Source organism: Chenopodium album, chromosome 7, assembly GCF_948465745.1.
Source record: "Chenopodium album chromosome 7, dcCheAlbu1.1, whole genome shotgun sequence".
In the NCBI taxonomy this organism is placed as follows: Eukaryota; Viridiplantae; Streptophyta; class Magnoliopsida; order Caryophyllales; family Amaranthaceae; genus Chenopodium; species Chenopodium album.
This window is the reverse complement of record NC_137840.1, coordinates 66,823,784-66,840,192: the sequence shown is the minus strand read 5'-3', so window position 1 is coordinate 66,840,192 and position 16,409 is coordinate 66,823,784. Positions and strand designations below refer to the sequence as shown.

Sequence of the window (16,409 nt, the reverse complement as noted above, 5' to 3'; positions counted from 1 at the left end):
AATGCTTTGATTCAAAAGGACTTCATATTGCCTCAAGTACTTGGGATAGCTGTTCCTGTTCAAAATGTCAGTTGATATAATATAAAACCAACAAGAACCAGCTAGTCAGCTGTTTGTCATCACTCAAAACCTTAAGTGACTCAACACACTCTTGTCATCCTTCGTTTTTCCAGGAATGTTCATAATTGTCCCCAAAATTGCATCACAAACATTCTTCTCTATATGCATCACATCGAGACAATGTCTAACATCATGTTCTTTCCAGTATTCAAGCTTCCAAAAGATTGATTCCTTTTTAAAGAGAGCGTGTGGGTAAATTGGTTTCGTTGTTTTACCAAAAACACATGGAATACCCTTCACTCTTGCATAAACCTCCTTTCCACTCAATGGCCTAGGCGCAACCCCCTCCTCAACTTTCCCATCGAAGGCCTTTTTCTGCTTACGATACGGGTGATCGCGCCTAAGAAATCTTCGGGTCCTCACGTACACATCTTTGTCATAGTGGTCAAGGTACACGTTCGGTGTGTCATCAATACAAATGGGACATGCTTTATGCCCTTTGTTCTTGTACCCGGACAGATTGCCATATGCGGGAAAATCATTGATAGTCCACATAAGGGCAGCACGCAAAAGAAACATCTCGTTCTTATGGGCATCATAAACGGTAACACCTTCGTCCCACATCTTTCTCAAATCATCAATAAGGGGCTCAAGGTAAACATCAATGTCATTTCCAGGTTGCCTTGGCCTCGTTATCAAAAGTGAAAGCATTATATATTTCCGTTTCATACACAACCACGGAGGCAAGTTGTAAATCACTAAAAGTACCGGCCATGTGCTATGTTTAGTACTAAGAGTGCCAAATGGATTCATACCGTCCGTGCACAACCCAAGCCTTAAATTTCTGACTTCACCACCAAATGCCCTAAACTTCATATCGATGTTCTTCCATTGTGGAGAGTCAGCAGGATGCTTCAACAAACCATTTTTCTTTCTTCCCTCAGCATGCCATCTCAGGTTCTTGGCGTCTTTTGGTATTGAAAATAGACGCTTTAACCTTGGAATGATAGGAAGATACCACAACACCTTGGCAGGAGGTCCTTTACTACCAGCATTGCAGCTTGATCGCTTGTAACGCGACTTACTGCAACGTGGACACTCCTCCAACTCTTCATATTCATTTCGATACAGAACACAGCCATTAGGACATGCATGTATCTTCTTATACTACAAACCAAATGGACACATTAGTTTCTTTGCATAATGACAGGGTAAAGTCGTATTCCCTAATAAAAAATAAATACCTAAATCACTAACTAAGGTAGATAGGGAAGTAGGGTCGATCTCCACAGGGAAACAAGTCTTTTTACTTCCAATTAATTATTATAATCTAAATTATTTGAGTAACCAATATTTATAATTAAGTATGAAACTAAACTACAAAGAATAAGAGTAGGGAGAAAACGGTATATAAAGGGATCTAGGGCATAGGTTCACCAATAAATAATACTCCGGGGTAAAATAGGGTAATCAATCATTGACATGGCATAGATAACATGGTTAACAGGCTCTCGCAATTTATTAATCAACATAAATCTAACAGGCTCTCGTAATTTACTAGATCTAGTTTCTTATTGAAAATAGCTTTTAATATCAAATTAACATCTGCTCGATTCATCAATTTAATATTGCTATATTTTTACAAGCCGCAATTGTAAAACATTAAAACAATCCAATAAGAAATCATCATGCAATACCAACAATCAATAATAGTCAATCATCAATGCATCAATTAACCAGACTGTAAAGGGCTCTCGCTACTTATTACAATCACACAATTAATTTATCGGTATTAAATCTCATCTCTCGAATCTTGACTTAACCATTTATAAATTAACTTGCCTATTGAAACTAGACCTAAACATTAATTCTCATCTCTCGATTCTTGAATCAATATTGTCAAACTCATGCATAAAAGATAGGCTAACAATTTTTTCAAAAAAAAAAATAATAACAATAACAATAACAATTAATAACAATTTCTTTTATAAAAATTTGATATTAGATTCACAATGTGTAGAAACATTATATGTATGTGGGTATTGATTGTTAGTTCATTGAGTTGAATTATTTTTCAAATCTTTCCATACAATTTAAGAATTGAAAAAAAAGATGTTGTTTTCAAGTAGTACTTTGTATATCATTATTATTTTTATGGTTAAAAATATGTTATTAAGATAAATTTATAAATAAAATCATTATTACTCATTAAATCATTTTATTTTAAAATTTTGGTTAAATAAATATAAGTAAACCGTTGTCTTTTATCTTTCTACTATTAACATATGTTAAATGTGGTATACATATATTTATGTTTTCACTCACCTAAATCAATGGTATATGCACTTAGTAATAGTAATAATAATAACAACAACATTAATAATAATAACATTGATAATAATAATAATAATAATAATAATAATAAAAATAATAATAATAATAATAATAATAATAATAATATTAATAATAATAATAATAATAATAATAATAATAATAATAATAATAGTATTAATAATAATAATAGTAATAATAATAATAATAATAATAATAATAATAATAATAATAATAATAATAATAATAATAATATTGAAATCTGCTCGGCTCGGCTCTGCTCTGCTGAAATATAATCTGCGCTGCTCTGCTCTGCTCTGCTTTGTTCTACTCTGCCCAGAAGCTCAAAAGAACAGGGCCTTATACCATCATGTTAGTATGTTTCATAATAGTACCCTCTTACAATGTTAATAACAATATGACCATGGTACAAAGTTAATGTCAATTATAATATAAAGTATGTACATGAGAGTGAAGTGAGAAATAAGAAATGGGAAGGAAAAGGGGAGGGGAGGTATTATGTATGGCCCACATGACGTCATAAGGTGGTTGAGAGCCAACTAGGTGAGAACTTTTGGTGTTTAAGAAAAAGTTGGTGGTAATTTTAAAAAAAAAAAAAAAATAGTAGGCGGTAATTGGTAAAATGAAAACAATAGTAGGTGGTAATTGTCAAAATTTTCAATAATTTATTTCTAATTAATGTGAACGAGTGATCAACATTCTTAACCTGTAACTCTATAAAATCAAATGTAACAAACATTAAAGAGATAAGGGAGAGTATCAGATAGGGTCTGTTCTCATTGACTGAACTCAACTGAGCTGAACTGAGCGGAACTGAATTTTTATAAAAGAAGGAAATTAAGAGCTGAACTGAACTGAGCTGAAGTAAACTGAAAATAAATGTATGAGAACAGACCCTAAATTTGACACCAGTCTACCTAGTTTGTGCAATTTAAAATTGATCCCTACTCATCATTCTGTCTTTGTACTGTCTGATATTCAAGGATACTCATTGATAAAAGGGGCCAAAATGTCAAAAGTATTTCTTCAAATCTCTAAAAATTCAAATAAAGGGAATCAATCCATTACAAAGAAATCATCATCATACTATTTGTATAAGAATTCAGAAACCAAACGTGTCATTGACTCTTTGATCATCTTTTATAGTACAACAGTAGTTAATTTTCTCAAATAAAATTAAAGTAGAAAAGAGTTTGAAATGGTGAATTAATTCACAATTCAAAAAGAATTTTGGCGGTTGATAAAGTTAGATAACAAAACATGACATAAAGCCAACACCATAATGCAAAAATAATTAGACAGTAAGCAACTTTTTCTCTACTATTACATAATACAGTAACAACAGTTATACATTGTCGCAATTCAGAACATTAGAATATCAAATCTAAACAACTAATAATGAGGATTAACATTTAACAAGTCTTATTCTTAGCAACACACCACAATCCCTGATTGATGGTGTGAGACCATGAACCTACAAAGGTGAAATACATGAAGAGCACCGAATTTAAAAGGAGATACCGAAAGTTACTTATGAGCTACTACATTCATAGACATTAGAGACGTAAAAATGATGGATCCCATTCCACGCCTCCTTTCTTTTGGGTCGAGGAGAGGGGAAGAAGGATGTGTTATGAAGTCGCATTATTGAACTCTATTAACCATTAATAGAGTTCAACGATGTATTAGAATGCTACATGCTGATCAATGGGGAATAACAACTAAAAGAAAATCTCCCCATGAGTAGTAATAATAATAATGTACAGTGAAAATAAGGCTAAAATTCCAAGTTTAGCCACCATGAGCCAACAATGAAGATATTTTGTCGACTCAAAGATGGATTCCCCAACCGCGGGGAAGCTCCACTGCTAGATGTTTTCACATGTAAACAATCGCTAAAATGATACAGAGGTAAGAAGTAATAGGGCAGCCCATGCCCCATACTCGTCGAGCAAGTAGCCTTGACATATGACCTCATCAATAGTCAAGACTTGTTAGTTAACATCAAAGTAGGTTAGTGTGACTAATAGCTATACCCTACATCACAGAGCTATGTACTTCCATATGCCTTCACTATTACTGGCACAATTGAAGCTAAACTTGGTAGTAGTTGTCACGCGGTTAGCCTTTCCTGAGGCTAAATGTACGATCAATCTATATGCATCCAACTTCGCTCTCCAAAATAGCCAAGTTGGTTGATGGTTACTTCAGGAGACTTATCTCTTTGATTAAGACTCCTTGAAGATAAATGCAATGAGAATGCATGAATGAAGTTTTTTTTTTGGGGGGTGTGTGATCCCTATGGGGGACCAATAAATGTTTCTCAACCTCAGCCAACTGCCTACACGAGTAGGGAGTCTGGCATGAGATGGAGATGGTTCACGAGTGAGGAAAAAAGAGAACCATGGTTGGGCCAAATATGGCTTAAAACATGCAGAAGGATTGTGCTGATATGAGCTAAACCAGTTGCAGCGTGTCCCATTAACGAGGAATCGGAGCCTGAAGAGCCATGGTCATGCCTGTGGAACAGCAAAACACACTATTATAGAAGTCAGTTGACAGTAAACACATTAATAAGTATAAACAGATGTAGTAGGACGGTTCAGAATTCTGGGAATGGGTCAATTCCTTGTCCTAATTTTAGCAACAAAATCTAGTACGGATATTTCTATGAACAAGATCGTCGGATTAGTCACACATGTGTAGGGACTAGGACAGCACAAGGAGGGACTGGTACAAGCTGGGTTTCCCTAAAATTCCAAAACAGTACTTTGACAAATAACAGCTTTAATTTTCATTTGTTTGCAATTCTAACAAAATTACTTCGTAAAAGACACGCATTTTCGTTCCCTTTAACTATCATTCAGGTTCTGCATGCAGTCTTAACTAGTTTAAAAACAACTAAACAAGACTTATAACATGATCAAATACTAAAGATCAGATAACAATCTTTAATTATATGGAAATAAATTCAAGCATAATGAGAAAATGAAAGTACAAACCTGATTGCATAGGGTTTGTGGCCGCAGCAAAAGACATGGGAGGACTGTAATACTGCTGAGGAGAGGTAGCAGAAGAAAATGGGAATAGGCCATGATGAGCGTAGTGGAGACCATAGGGCTGTGCCGCAGCAGTTGCATAAGCGGTATTAGCTGCAGCATTTCCTCCAGCAGTATTCACTTGATCCCCAAACTGCAGTTGATAAGGGTAGAAGCAGTTCATCATGCCTCCTACAGCTGCCCCTGCAGCTCCATACAGCTGGTACTGATTGGCTACTCCTCCGTGCACTCCATAGTAACCCTGGAACCAAATAAGAGACCAAATTAGTAATATGAGCAATAATTCACTACACTTTCCATCAGAAAATCTAATTAATAGTCTGTTTTAGGATCTCTACTGAATTATCGTCACATTACCTATTTAGTAATGGATTATAGTTGTGTTGTCCATGAAACTCTCAGATGGAATCCATTAGAGAGCGACAAAAGTTAAGGTAAGAAAAAAAAATTCCTAAAACAATATCCTACAGAAATGTTCATCACAACTGAGTTTTATAGCTTAGCTTGTTACAATCCTTAATTAGTTGTCTAAATCAAGCACTTCCTTTTTCTTTGATGCAACTGTTAACACTATTATTTTCGTCCACAAGAAAATGTCTGACACTTTACCTTATACCAAATATTATCTACTATTTACATCAAATACCAAAAATACAAATCAAAACAATTTTATTGAATTAGAAGCCAATTTCAGAACAATGGTTAAGGTGAAGCAATCTTAGAGAGTGCAGAAAAGTTTGCACTAACCGCAGGGTAAGTGTAATCAGATGAATATGGAGGGTACCTGAAAAGTGTCCAACAGAAAAAGAAATAAAAATAACGTAAGAAGAAGGCAATGATCTAGCTTATACTTCGTATTAAACAACCAATGACAATTAAGTTTCTTAGATAAAAGTAAAATGAAAAGGATCGAATAATCAAACTAGATAATGCTTTCATTATCATGATTATAACTCAAAAAGATACTGTAAAAATTGACAGAAAACGACATGATCGCAAATTAAAATGGCACAACAAAATTATTCGAACAATCGAATGATATACCATTTTTGTATAAGAAAGAAAGAAGAACAAAATTAGCACATATCATTGTTTATAGGGTGTGGGGAACAGATTCATTGATCATCATACAAGAACTGCATTTTGTAATCATATATTTCCTAAGTGCCCTTTCGCCTTAAACAATATACTAGTATTTCTTTGCATTGTCCCACTTCATGCATATGCATATAGTAATTAAGCTTATAAAATGAGATATAAAGATAATCAATTTTATGTCTATAATCAAATTCAACGTTCTTATTTTAATCTTTAAGACCTCGAAACAGTAATATGATACAGTGAAACCATTAGATGAGATTGTCTCACACTAATGTATTACAAGACTGTCATCAAAGACTTGAAGATCATGTAACATATAACAAGTCATCCATTAATCATGATTATAACTATCATTAGATAAAATGCTAGATTAGTTATAAATAAATTGACCAAAAAAGTGATTACTAAAGAACCTAAGTAACTGGGCAATGTAATGAGAAGACCACACATGCTAGTCTTCTCAGTAACGCTGTCAATGTCCCAAAAAAAAATACAGGAGAGAGTGAGCATGCGGGGTAAAGCTTTAAATTGGGTTATGAAAATGAGCTGTCAAGCATGTGCATCCAACAGACTGAGCACGTGATGAGAGAGACAATAGGACAGACAAAGGGATACAGAAAAAAAAATCACTGAAAAAGCAAAAGACAGTCAATTTTACAAGTAGACTATACTCAAAAAAAAAAAAAAAAAAAAAAAAAAAAAAAGGAATGAATTAAATGAAATAATACCCATAGAAATGAGCTAAAGGAATCCCTTGTTGGATGGCATAATGAGGAAAGGTAGTGGATGCTGTTGCTCCAATAAAGGCTGCTCCTCCATACCCACTCTCACCACCATTGTTGTTGTTCATTCCCTTCACATTCCTGCTTATTCCTGTTCTCCCAACCAATTTCGTCAGCGCAATCCAAAAAAATAAGGCAAAGTCTTGTATTAGACGGTCTCATGATGGTCAAACCAAGTATTAGTCATATAAAATATACGGAGTAAGTAAAAAGTTGCTTTTTACGTATTTGTATTAACTTTTAAACCTTTTGTGTAGTATTACTTGGTGTATTAGTCGGGCTATGTAATACAAGACTATGGATAATAAAAAAAATATAGTTATGAATCTATTATGGGGCAATATTTTATGTTGCCTAGAGAAAGTGGTCACCCAACTCACCACTATATATATTCTACATGAAGCATAGTTTATGATTGGATTTGATAATAATATGTCGGTAGTTAAATTAAAGAATGGGATAGACATAGAATTAAGATAACACAATATTTAAGAACATTGTTTTTGTAAGAGGTTAAGAGTTAAAGACTGGACGACATGACAATTAATGGCGAAATAAAACAATTGTTGTAATTTTGGAAAACATTATGATTAAAAAAGAACGAAAAAGGTATTAAATGAAGAACAATCTCCCTCTTCCAAGCAATCAAAAGTGGTTGGAGGACAGTCTAGTAATAACTTATCCAAAATAGCAAAATTGGTGGAGAAAGAAATTTTGATGTCTCACAAATTAGGTAAGAGAAAGCTAGAATTAACTTTAGCTAATCCGGTATCAAATTAATTGTGCATAGATATTCTAGGTGATACATATAGAATTATAGAGAATATATTTAGAGCATTCAAACTCTCTTTATGTCAAATCTTAGCCCCATAACACGATCAAATATGCATGATTACCCTATTTAGGATAATAAACAGCATATTACTATCATAGTATCATGTGACTTTTGATTATTTTCTATAATTATCATCATTGTCTCTCTTAAATCAATATTAAAGTATCAAAAATTATAAAACAGCTTCATTATTCTATTCATTCTCACATCAAATTACGGAGTATAAGCCAACCTATCAGCCATTTTATGTATCGTATTTCAATTATAAAACAACATTAAACGTGACCTATTATTATTTAAAATAGCGCAAACTAAAAAAAAATATAGGATTAGTTAATTAATTAAAAAAAAAAAATGAAGAATGTACCATGAGTGGAGTGGTGGGAAGGAGTGGAAGGTTTAGATTTTTGAGCACCCAAAAAAGCAAGATTACAATTGGCCCTTCTTCCATCAATCACTGGAGTTGCATCAAGGCATGCTCTCATTGCAGCTTCTGGCTCTCGGAAAGTCACCTATTAAATAATTAAATAAAATCATATATGCAATAAGTAAAAAGCAAGCAAGAATATCATTCTTTTAATTCCCAAAAATATTAAAAATATATTCCCTTTATAACCACCAAATGTATATTCAAGTTCAAGGAATCTCGGGATGTTATAATCTACCCCTCTTTACCGTGATCAAACATTCTACCGAGCGACGAAAAAAATTGATAAGATTTTCGGCTTATCACTAACTTGGATAGTAGGAAGATGAAAATTGAAGGAAATGAACTAGAAAGGCTCCTAATTCGAGTAACACGTGAAAAATGTACAACTTCAATCCTAAATTGAGTAACGGTGAAATTATTTAAACAAGTACAATAATCAAAACCTAATATTTTCTTGGATCATCATCTCAATTTAAAAATAAAATAAAATAAAAACAACAATTTTTCTTTTTTTAAGATAATAAAAACCCTAGGAAAATCTACGTAAATCAAAATTAAACCTTCTGTAATTATGAAAATAAATTCCAGAAAACGAAATTAAATGCTGAAAAATTCAGCAAAAAAGGAAGGATCTAGATTACTGGAAATTATAGTGAATGCAAGTAAAATTAAAAAGTAATAGTAAGAGACGTACAAAACCATAGCCCTTGGATCTAGCAGTAGCCTTATCAGTAATAACAACAGCTTCCAAGATATCACCAAACTGATGAAAATAATTCCTGAGAGTATCTTTCTGAGTTTCCCACGCTAATCCTCCGACGAACACCTTAGTGTACGTCGTATCGCCGAACTGATTATTATTATTATTATTAGTATTGTTACCGGATGCCGTCGTTGCGGGTACGGGTGGTGCGGGAGTCATTTCTGATATTTTTGAGAAACGGGTGAAATTGACAGCGGAACTACTGATTAGGGCTTAGAGTGAGAGAGATCTGGTGGGAAGAGAGGGGGGAGGGGAAAGGGAAAGGGAGGGAAGAGGAGAGAGAAAATTGGGAGGGAAGGGAATTAGAAAAGGAAAAGGTTGGATGATATAACTCTTTCAATTATTTAACTATGCTATAAAAGTGACTTGTATTGAAACCACTCTTTCTTTGCTTTTCTTGTTTACGCGCTTTGGTTGGAGTTTGGGTTTTACGAACTTTTCTTTTGTTTTTTTTCCGTTTACGTGGGAATGGCGTGTGCAGAGTATTCCGTTATATACACTCGGGTGTATCTTTTAAAGTACTCCGTATGTGTTTATTTCATGTGATCTGATCTGAAATGTTCTGTTCTAAATTCTAATACGAATTTTAGATTTGATCAAGCTTTTACCTAGAGTGAATAATCCTTATATGCATTTTTCAAATTCTATAAGAAATTTTTATAATTTTTTAAATACATAAAGTTATTCAACAATAATTAAATCTAAATGAAAAGATATCCGTTCAAAAAAAAAAAATCTAAATGAAAAGATATAATCTAAATAAAGCCACAATGAGCGAGTGATGAGAATAAATTCTAGTATCACATGAAATCGAGAGCGGAACTTGGTCTAATTATTTGTCAATGTATTAAATTATCCGTTATTTTTATTAATTATGAATATACAATAACTATAGAAAGTTTATATTTAAAATTTTTATATCATAACGTACTTTGTAGTATTTTACAATATACTCCCTTTGATTGAGAATTTTTACATTGAAACATATATATACTTTGTAGTATTTAACAAGATACCCCCAATGGTTCTTTATTTTTCTTCTTTCAACTATCCTACCAATTAAAGAGTGTTCATTATGTACCCTATCTAACTCTATGTATTATGGATTGGAGGGAGAATCACATTACGTATTTACGTACACTCTGTATATAAATAGTTGTCATTTATATCTTACAGAATATTAACAAGATAATATATAAATCTATTATCTAACAATTCTCTTTCTTCCTAAGCTCTTATCTCATGTGATATGGGATTCTCAACTAAACATTTTCCTTCCATCATTTTTTATTTCGTATAAGGGTCTGTTCTGATTAACTGAAAATAATTGAACTTAATAGAGATGAAATAAATTGTTTATGAGAGAAGGAAATTAGAAATTGAATTGAATTGAATTGATTGGAGCTGAATTAAAATTAAGCCAAAGAGAACAGGCCCTAAGTCAAAATGTGTCAATTAAAAAAAAAAAAATCCAAGTGATGGTCAGGCAGCCAGCGTTGGCGATGGTCACCAAGGTTGGCCATGGTGGGGGGTTGGTGGTTTACACGGAAATAGAAGAGAAAAAAATAAGTAGTGGAAGAGGAGAGTGAGTAGGGAAGGGGGATGCAAATTTTAGTCAAAATTGAATACTCTATCCTATATTCCCCCATGGCCTATACTTGAGACGCGATGGGCCGCTACTAGGTATGGACCATACAAGGGGCAAAAACAATATAGAATCAATAATAACATTATAAAATCAATAATAACATTATAATTAAAAAATAATATGCTCTTTCCTCTTTTCTTCTTTCTCCATTGAAAATTTGGTGGAATAATAATAGTACAAAATAAAAAAAAAAAAAAAATAACAGTATAAAATCAACAATCTATACTAAAAAGTATATACTAAAGTAATACCCATAATTATGCCTAAAGTACACGTGTCATCTCATAAAAAATTTTCCTGCTAAAAAGTTTATTTACCATTTTTTTATTTTTTTTTTGGTAAAAAGTTTGTTATGTTTTAGCCTTATAATTAGGGAAGGGAATGATGCATAACCATAATAATTTAAATAAAATTAAAAAGTGAAGTAGCAAAGAATAAAAAATCTTACTCTGCACGTAATATTATATAATACTACTTAATTAAGAATAAGAGAAAGCTTTGATATTACTAAGGGCTTGTTCACATTTACTTAAGTTTAGTTCAGTTTAGCTCCTAATTTCCCTCTCTCATAAAATATTCATTTCAGCTCAGTTCAGTTTAGTTCAGCTCCAATCAGTTTAGTTCAGCTCAGTAATGTGAACATACCCTAAAATATTATTACTCCGTACTCCCTCCTTCTCACATTACTTGTACAGTAAAATATCACAGTTTAATGTCTATTATACATTTTTCATGTTTTTTCTACTAACAATAATGATTTTGTATTATATGTTTTTTTTAATAAAGAATGAATAAAAAAAAAGTACTTTGTATTGTACAACCATGCATAGCACAAGCACGGTTTTAACCTAGTAACAGTATAAATCGAAAAAAAAAAAAAATAGAAATTGAACTTAACTTAACTTAACTGAAATTGAACTTAACTTAAATTAACTTAACTTAACTTAACTTAACTGAAATTAAGCTGAAAGAAGATACCCTTAATCTCCTATTCTTTGGGGCTAATCTTTTGAATTCGTCTCATATTTCATATTATAACTAATTAACTACTCATAAGAATCTACCAATCCCTCGCCAAAAAGAATCTACCAAACCACTCTTATAGTCAATGTACGGTCTTATCACTTATACTTCGCAACAATTCTGTCACACCAACTATTTACGAAGTAATGATACTTAATGGGAAAAAGAAAAGAAGAGGGAGGAATTAGGTCAAAGCTAAGTAGATTCGGGGCAATGCTTAATACAGTAGTATAGTATATTGAGGTAGTATTAATTGAGGTATTCAACCACCATAATTACAAATTAGTGACGTTCCTTTTAAGTGTTGGTACAATCAAACTATGAGACCTTTCTAGCTTTTACGTACAATAAGAATAGTCCTATCATTCATTTGCAAGTAATTGTCTGGAAACAAGAGAGTGAAGAATAGCTCAACTGGTTAGAGCTTTCCTCCCACTTCCGGGAGATCTTGGGGGATCGATTCTCACCACCGCCCTTGTAACTCTCTAAACACCCGAACGAAGAGAATATTATAGAAGATCCATCTCACACTTGGGTGCACCTACTTCACAAGAGTATAAGACAAATTTGTAGAAATATAATATACTCGTAAAAGTCGTAATTCACAAGTTAGGAATAAGGCAACAATCCAGCACTCCTGAAGTCCTGAGCATATGAAACCATCTGTGATAATATAACATCAGTCTTAGTTAACATAGTCATTTGATCCCCATAATTACATTAATTAGGCGGTGTTTCTGTCGTGCCAATGTTAGGGTCGAACCCTATCAATGCATAAACTCTTGACAACCCCCCAATGGTCCGTCTCATGGTCTAATGACGAGACCAAGTTCTCCTTTGCCATGTGACACTAAAAAAGCGTGTCTGTGCATAGGCTACAATATATAACTACTCATAAAAACTAGTCTAATCAATACTTCACCACAGCAAGACCTAACCAAAAAAACACTTATTAACAAAATGTCAAGATCAAATCACGAGAAGAAATGAAGAATGTATTGTACGAGCAATTGAGCATATTAATTAAAGAAAAGAGGCTGATTAGTGAAATAGACAAGCATGTAAGAGGTCTGGATTAGATTTTCAACGAATAACAGAGCAAGCTTTAATCAGACAATGACTAATTGGCTTGTGTTTCTTCAGTACTTTAATAATCGACCAGACGACCACCGTCTCCTTCATACAATGACTTGCAAGGTGCATAGCAGTCCAAAATTAAGCTTATCCTCCGGCCCCATATACACAAGGGGAAAAAAGTCAAAAACCACCCACATAGAAAGAACAAGCTACAGCTATGCAACCTTTACAACCGCAAAAAGAAACAGCCACTGCCCACTGAATATGCTCAATAATGAACCCATACTATGACATATCTTCATGGTAGAGATGAAGCCCAAGTCCCAATCGTGCACATGCTCGACGGAAGGCCATTCCTTCAGCCTTCTGTACGGCGTCTCCATAGCCTTTCTCTTCCACTGAAGCAGTTCCTGTTGATTCCCTATATATCTTTTTGATGCAGAGGTGTAATTAATTCAGTATCATTTTCATCTTGAGAGGTAAATTTTAAAAGGAAAAACATATTACGTAATTGGGACATACATTTTCACATCAAAATGATTTCATTCATGAATAAACTACAATTACCCAGGTATCTTAGCAATGTTAACATAGTGGATTAAGCTTGCATAATGATTATGTAATAATGTAATTATGGCTTCTTCTTTTTTTTTTTGAGGTAATTTATGGTTAACTTTTGTATGTTCTTTAACTTACACAAATTCCTTGTGGGGTCAGACTCCAATTCACAAATTACAATTCTTTAGTTAGGGGCGCACACCAATATGAGGCATGAGAATGTTCGTTATAGAGCAATGTCAATGGCCTCAATGCAGTCTAGAAGAAGACTAGGTTACTTTTCTAATTGGTACAACCTGCATATTATTACTTGACTACTCCATTTTAGGAGGCAAGAGGAAGCTTGGTGGTAAGCTCTCAACCTAATGACTCTGAGGGCACAGGCCAGGTTTGATTACCATCTCCCACACTCGTTTTGTCTCGTCTTCCCCTCCCCCAAATGAGTGGCATTTTGTAAGTTGGATAACCAATCTCCAGTATAACAAGTTATTCACTACTCCATATGTTCCAAAATGACAGGCTACACCAGAGTCTTATGGTCAAACCTTCTCAACTTCATTACATTACAATTATAATATACAAGTATATGATCATGCTTTTCATGATAAATCAAACAAATTTTCACATCATAGCTCATTATAGACTTTGACAAGTTACCGATTAAAGATGGAAGCTTTAAGTATCAAACTATTAAAGACTTCCAATGATTTTAAGTTAAATGTGGCATATTATTATGAATCATAAAGAAAAATCTTGTTGCCACGACTATAATAAATAATATGGAGCTATACAATTTGATATTGCTCCAAGGAAATTGATTTGTCCAGAGAAATTCAAACAGGATGTAACCTTTTATCCCACTAAAAATTGCACCCAACATTGCTAATTCAATCAAAATCATAAATATAACAATCCAACAATGAACGGCATGGGAGCTAATAAGATATAAGGACATATACCTCAGCATCTGTCCCATGAAGTGTAACGCGATAAACAACAGTTACAGACTTGCCATCAGGGGAGTATGTGATATTCCGAGCCTCGCCCGACCATTCTGAAATTCATGAAATGATGGCAAAATCTGAGCTTTCAAGGGAAAAAGAAAAATCACTTAAAAAGTACTATAAAGTAACAAAACCAATGCTTTGTTGAATACCTGGAGCATGTAAGTTCATAATTCGATTCACAATATGCCTGAAACAGTGCAAAACACCAATTAAGCAGCAAATCAAGCACAAAATTCATATATTGTCATCAATACTCAAACCTAAAACACACCAAAAAGAACCCCACAATATCTTAATCCCCAATAAGTAGACACATTACCCGACAGTAACAAAAAAAAAAAAAAAAAATCATTAACAGACCAAACAAAATGTAGCATTATAATTTTGAAGAAATTTCAAGTTGACAAAACACCTACATTACTCCAACTCTTCACTTAAGCTCAAGTACCCGTGTCGAATCCTCAACACGAACAAGTCAAGTCTAGCTCTTGGACACATACCCATGTCTAATAGACTAAAACCAGCATCAATTTATCAATTTCAAGTTGACCAAACACCTATATTACTCCAATTAACCTCAACTACCCATGTCGAATCCTCAACACGAACTAGCCGTGTAACTCTTGGACACATACCCATGTCTAATAGACTAAACCAGCATCAATTGATCAAAATTCAGCTAAAAAGCATTAAAAACTGTGAAATTAAAACCAAAAAAGTTGCAGAAGTTACCAAGGAATATATTTGATAGAAACCCCATTTTCAGGGCGAACACTAATAAGAGAATCAGGAACTTTTTTGTTGAGTTGTTTAAGAATTTCAGACATGGGTCTACTAATTCCTTCAGTGGGTATTTCACCATACTCTTCTTCTTTGCCTTTTCTTCTATCGTCATTTGCTGCGTTAGAGTAGCATAACTTGTTCTGCAACTGCGCGCAGCCGCAGCCGCAGCCGCAGCCGCAGGGGCAGGGTTTGAGGAAAGAAGGGGTTGATGATGTTAAAGAAATCTGATTCAGAAGTGATGACGATGATAAGCTGATTGATGTCGTTGATTTTCTCAGGGATTTGAGCATAGAAAGCGCCATTTTTCTCTGCAATTGTTAAACCCTTGGTTGAGAATGGAAACTTTGGAGTTTCGATTGCTAAGAATGAGGGTTTTAGGTTTTTGAATTTTGAGTTTTAGTTAAAGGACATCATTTTGTATTTTGGGAAATTCTAGGTAATACACGAGGTATCGACTATTCCACGTTGTGTCCATTCCTTTGAAAAGTTCCACGCTCTAACCTTAAGGTTCCAAAAGTGAAATTAATTTTACTGAACTGAAATTATTTTTACTGATTTTTTTATTATAATATTTCTGTAAGAAAACTAAATTTTACTGAACTGAACTTATTTTTACTGAAATAAAATTATTTTTACTGATTTTTTTATTATAATATTTCTGTAAGAAAACTAAATTTTACTGAACTGAACTTATTTTTACTGAAATGAAATTATTTTTACTGAACTGATATTAATTTACAGAACTAAACTTATTTTTACTGAACTGAAATTATTTTTACTTTATTTTTACTCCGTACTTAATATTATTTTTTTAAGGTTAAGTGAACAGGGCCTTAATGGACCCAACATAATACTCTCTCTCCTCTCATTCTTTTTACAATTTTTTATTTTTTCAACTATTCCACTAACTCAATATTTTACTACTTTCTCC

General features: G+C 33.3%; 2 protein-coding genes across 3 annotated transcripts; both read right to left on the bottom strand.

Annotated features, from left to right (window-relative positions):
- Nucleotides 1-3,685: 3,685 nt before the first annotated feature.
- On the bottom strand, nt 3,686-9,820 carry LOC145638129 (uncharacterized). Of its 2 annotated transcripts, none has more exons than XM_081689088.1 (6): nt 9,314-9,820; nt 8,557-8,701; nt 7,301-7,445; nt 6,219-6,255; nt 5,415-5,712; nt 3,686-4,951 (listed from the first exon to the last, which is right to left on the bottom strand). In XM_081689088.1, exons 1-6 carry the CDS (start codon nt 9,539-9,541, stop codon nt 4,926-4,928), a joined length of 879 nt encoding a protein of 292 aa, XP_081545214.1. In that variant the 5' UTR covers nt 9,542-9,820; the 3' UTR covers nt 3,686-4,925. The 2 variants fall into 2 exon arrangements, with proteins under 2 accessions (XP_081545214.1, XP_081545212.1); XM_081689086.1 differs by having other exon boundaries at nt 3,686-4,931.
- A 3,231-nt stretch (nt 9,821-13,051) lies between these two features.
- LOC145638128 (DNA repair RAD52-like protein 1, mitochondrial) lies at nt 13,052-15,863 on the bottom strand. The gene is made up of 4 exons (XM_081689085.1): nt 15,428-15,863; nt 14,845-14,882; nt 14,648-14,742; nt 13,052-13,559 (listed from the first exon to the last, which is right to left on the bottom strand). The coding sequence occupies exons 1-4, from the start codon at nt 15,778-15,780 to the stop codon at nt 13,416-13,418; spliced, it is 630 nt and encodes a 209-aa protein (XP_081545211.1). The 5' UTR covers nt 15,781-15,863; the 3' UTR covers nt 13,052-13,415.
- Between the last annotated feature and the right edge of the window lie 546 nt (nt 15,864-16,409).

What these genes read in the sequence shown, in the direction of transcription:
- LOC145638128 (XM_081689085.1), bottom strand. Translation starts at nt 15,780, where the DNA reads ATGGCGCTTTCTATGCTCAAATCCCTGAGAAAATCAACGACATCAATC. An exon ending in TCTATCAAATATATTCCTTG is followed by an intron (nt 14,883 to 15,427) that starts GTAACTTCTGCA and finishes GCACTGTTTCAG; the next exon opens with GCATATTGTGAATCGAATTA. An exon ending in TTCATGGGACAGATGCTGAG is followed by an intron (nt 13,560 to 14,647) that starts GTATATGTCCTT and finishes TGCATCAAAAAG; the next exon opens with ATATATAGGGAATCAACAGG.
- LOC145638129 (XM_081689086.1), bottom strand. Translation starts at nt 9,541, where the DNA reads ATGACTCCCGCACCACCCGTACCCGCAACGACGGCATCCGGTAACAAT. An exon ending in GATCCAAGGGCTATGGTTTT is followed by an intron (nt 8,702 to 9,313) that starts GTACGTCTCTTA and finishes ATTATTTAATAG; the next exon opens with GTGACTTTCCGAGAGCCAGA. An exon ending in CACAAACCCTATGCAATCAG is followed by an intron (nt 4,932 to 5,414) that starts GTTTGTACTTTC and finishes GCTGTTCCACAG; the next exon opens with GCATGACCATGGCTCTTCAG.